Below are 3,982 nucleotides of genomic sequence, written 5' to 3'. Positions count from 1 at the left end.
TCCAAAGCCAAATAACACTCCAAATCGAGTCTACTTTACGCACAAATCCAGTTGTTTTGTTTTTTTAAGGGAATATCCGTACCGCTGGTGAGCTAATAAACGGAGAGTCTAGGCGCACATGTTCGGTCCGGATCTGGCTCGGTGACGTTTTGGATGTGCGCTCCCCTCCTCCCTCCTCCTCCTCCTTCCGCTCAGCATCATCTGGACTCCGGGACCCTCCCCCCTCCGAAACGTGGACTACAGAATGAAAGAAGGCACAAATAACGAGGAGCATTGTGGAACCGTGTCAATTGGGCAAAGCATTTTGGATCAATAGCCTATAAAACAAAAATACAACTTATTTTCTGGTGTCATTGTTAATATTGGCCTAAGATATTTATAGTGGTACATAAATATTTAGGCAACTTGGTGTCAGATGAAAATACTAGGCTTACATGGATAAAGGCTGATAGTATAGGCCTTTTTATTTTGCTGTTACAAAACTATTTTGACCCCATCTGGTTGAGAGACAGCAATTTCTACAAAAGTGATTGGGTTACAATAGTTTACAGTGGGGTAAAATATAAGCTATAAATGTAGTCAGTGATATAGTCTACTTACTGAAATGAATGAATGAATGAATGAATGAATAAACAAATAAATAAATATGGCCACATGAATAAATACATAAAATAAAATTAACTGGCCTAATATTTGTGGATTTCAATGAGATAAAAAGATAAAAAGATAGGCCAAGAAAAACAGGGAAAACTTTGGCCTATAACTATGGATTAGGCATACTGTTTTTGTTATTATTCTACTCCTTCATTTTATTGTACGATGTAATCAATATTCTTTTTGTTATTGAAATGACTTGTCTTTCTAATTAACATAATCATTGACTAAGCAGAAGTAAACAGAACAGATCAGATGTTTTATGTTACAACAGTCACATCTAGTGGCTGATACTTTAACTACACTGCATTTTAGTTAGTTTTTTCTAATACATTTAATTTAAATAAAAGTCCAAATAGAAACAAACATAAAAGGAACTAATTGCACTAAGTTGTGTTTGGAGAAGTGGTACTTTCAGCAAAATGTCACAGTTCTTTCAGTTCTTCTTTTGAATACCTAGAGACATTCAAGTCACATTAGCTCTATAATCAGTCAACCTGTATATAAAATATGAATAATAAACTATTATTCTACAGATATATAGCATATCACCAAACAGAGCCTGCTTTTAAGCCCAGCCTACACAATTACTCAGGCCTAATAGCTTTATACTGCTATTCTGGGTAAATATTACCAAAATCTTTGAGGGCAGGCTTTTATTTGAATTCATTTGATGTAATTTATTTTATCTATTGTTATTTTTCAGTTCCAGCTGAAGGCACAATCACATGAAACAAGTACGGTTTTGTCCTGTTTTGGCTTTATTTTTTTTACAGTATACAGATTGAAGTCATACAATCTTGTGTACTTGCTGTCCTGTCTAAAGCCCATTGTACAAAAAAAGCATATACAATAAAGCAATTTTGCTATTGGGCAGGTAGAATGTTGAAGTCCACCTGGATGTCTCCTAGACTGGGCTCAAAGGTGTATGAGTAGGACAGATGAGCAATGCCCTCTGCTGGAGTGTCCCTGGGAGAGCTAAAGAAGAACACGGCCTGCTTCTGGTGTCGGCTCCACTGGCACTGCCCCTGAGCACCCAGGGGGGCAGTCAAACCCGCGCTGACAGTTATGTCTTCAGTTAAATGGTACTCCATCCACATGACCACTGCATGGCAATGTCCACTCCTGATAAAAGGCAGTGCCCCCTGGCTGGTGAGGGGCTGTTTTGGGACACACTGTGTGAAGTCAAAGGTCATGACCTCCATGCTGTGGGTGATGGCATGACATGGGTACTCCCACAGAGAGTGGGGCTCGGCCTCTCTGGACTCACGGAACTCCAGAGACCTCTGGATCATCTGGTCCATGGGGCTTACATCAAAGCCCTCACACATCCCACAGGGTGCCCTGATCTTCCATAAGTCCTTAAACTCCACAGCCACCATGTGCAGAGAAGCGGCGCAGGGAAGGACCACTGCATCAGGCCGGAGGACGGCTGCCAGGGCAGTGCGGCAGTACCAGAAGTACAGAGAGTGCCAGGGCAGGAGACTGCTGCTGAAGTATGGCTCTCCCATCAGCACAGACACCTGCAGCCCTTGGATCTCTTCACTGCTCAGGTGCTCTGGATGCCCTCCCAACAGCTCCACACATCCTGTCAGCTGATTGGCCTCTAGCACCTGCTCAATGACCTGCCTGTTCATCCTGAAGCTCTCCACACTGAACACCTTCTTAGCTCCGAGTAGATGGGCAAACAAAGGGAGCAGACTGCCATCACTCACACTCAGACAAACACTGTCCTCCTGAAGCACCTCACACAGGGCCTGGACATAGCTCTGTGTGCGCCTCTGGTCATTGAGCTCTCCAAAGCGAGGCCGGTTCCACACCAGGTGTGCCAGACAGGAGCAGCTGGGCTGGGGCACCTCTGCACAGGTGTGACTGCTCTGTCTGCAGAGGCTGTACCACAGACTGTAGTCATCATGGCTCACACTCACACACAGCTCCTCTCCTTTGGTCACAGAGCTCTGCTCTGACAGGAAGTACACACTCTGCATCCAGTGGTCCCTCCAGGGGGCAGCGCAAGGGTCCTCATAGGTCCAGCTGGGGGCCATGCTGCATACGATGCTGTCACTAGGGTCCATGGTAATGTCCCACCAGGACAGAACCACCTGAGCCTGTCCACTGCACAGGGCCTCAAACTTGCAGCTGTAGGTCTGGGGTTTGCTGCTCACGGGTTTACTGAAGTCCACCGAGAACATGGTGAGACGCGGGCTCAGAGCAGTGAAGCTGTGGGAGGGCAACTGACTCAGCTGGATGTCACACACTGCATGAGAGCCAGCACAGCGGGTCAGGGCGGGGTAGGGCAGCAGCCTGGAGGAGCCCACATTCACAGGGTGAAGGTGAGCCCAGCTCCACAGCTCCTCAGACTGCACGAGCTGCGCGTACACGCGGGCTCTGTGGGGCACGGCTTCACAGCCCGTCTGCATCAGGTGCACGTGCGCGTGCTCGTAGCTGGGCAGAGCTCCCTCTCCGATCAACTCTGTGTCAAACAGCTCCGTGAGGAGGACATTGGCTCTGCTCTGCATGTCTCCCTCTGGCCCCACTGTGACATCTGTGGAGTGTTTATTGATGATCTTGATTTTGTTGGAAAATCCATTCTTCTCCACGATGCAGCGCGCCGCCTGGGCCATAGGTTTGAACATCTCCACAGCGTAGCAGAAGTCCGCTCCCGCGGTCACAGCCATCATAGACAACAGTCCAGTCCCAGTCCCAATGTCCAGCACAATGACCGGCTCTCCACGCGCCTTCACCCGGGCTACAGCAGCCCGGATGCCTTGGTAGTACTTGTTATTCCTGTCACAGTCGTGCAGCATGTCTGCGAACGAGGACCTGGCGATGTCTTGATGGAAGTCCTCCTCCATGTCCTCCTCCATGTCCTCGTCCATGTCCTCCGCGGCTGCCGTAGGCTTCACTCGGCCTGTAAACGTCTCCATCTTTGGCCTTAGTAATAAGCGCGATACCTTCTGTGTGTGAAACAACAACTCACTTTAGAAAAGCAGTGTGCTACTGTCCATGCTGGATGGGCAGGGTGTCGCCATCTTTACGGGAGGTTGCCAGATTTTCAGAGAGCAAAAAGCGAAGCGACCAAGATTTTGAAAATAATCCAAAACAAGCGACCCGAGCACCACCCAAAAGGAAGCAACCAGTTTAATGATGTGTGTGCTAATGAGATTAACAGCAATATTAACACAAATAACGGCTTTAAAACATTAACAGCCCGTATTTTATCTTAGGGTTTGTTAACGTGAAACCATCAGTTGGGGAAAAAAAACCCCTTAAAAATAACCACTTTTTATGATGACATGAAAGTGCCTCTAATGAGCAAGCCCATAAA

At 47.0% G+C, this 3,982-nt stretch overlaps 1 protein-coding gene across 1 annotated transcript; it reads right to left on the bottom strand.

The window, feature by feature from the left end:
- Positions 1-1,432: 1,432 nt before the first annotated feature.
- prmt7 (protein arginine methyltransferase 7) lies at positions 1,433-3,642 on the bottom strand. Its single transcript, XM_033966456.2, has one exon. The coding sequence runs from the start codon at positions 3,579-3,581 to the stop codon at positions 1,521-1,523; it is 2,061 nt and encodes a 686-aa protein (XP_033822347.2). The 5' UTR covers positions 3,582-3,642; the 3' UTR covers positions 1,433-1,520.
- Between the last annotated feature and the right edge of the window lie 340 nt (positions 3,643-3,982).

Source organism: Periophthalmus magnuspinnatus, chromosome 5 (genome assembly GCF_009829125.3).
Source record: "Periophthalmus magnuspinnatus isolate fPerMag1 chromosome 5, fPerMag1.2.pri, whole genome shotgun sequence".
NCBI lineage: Eukaryota > Metazoa > Chordata > Actinopteri > Gobiiformes > Gobiidae > Periophthalmus > Periophthalmus magnuspinnatus.
Note: the sequence above shows the minus strand (reverse complement) of the source record. Positions and strands in the feature narration are given on the sequence as shown.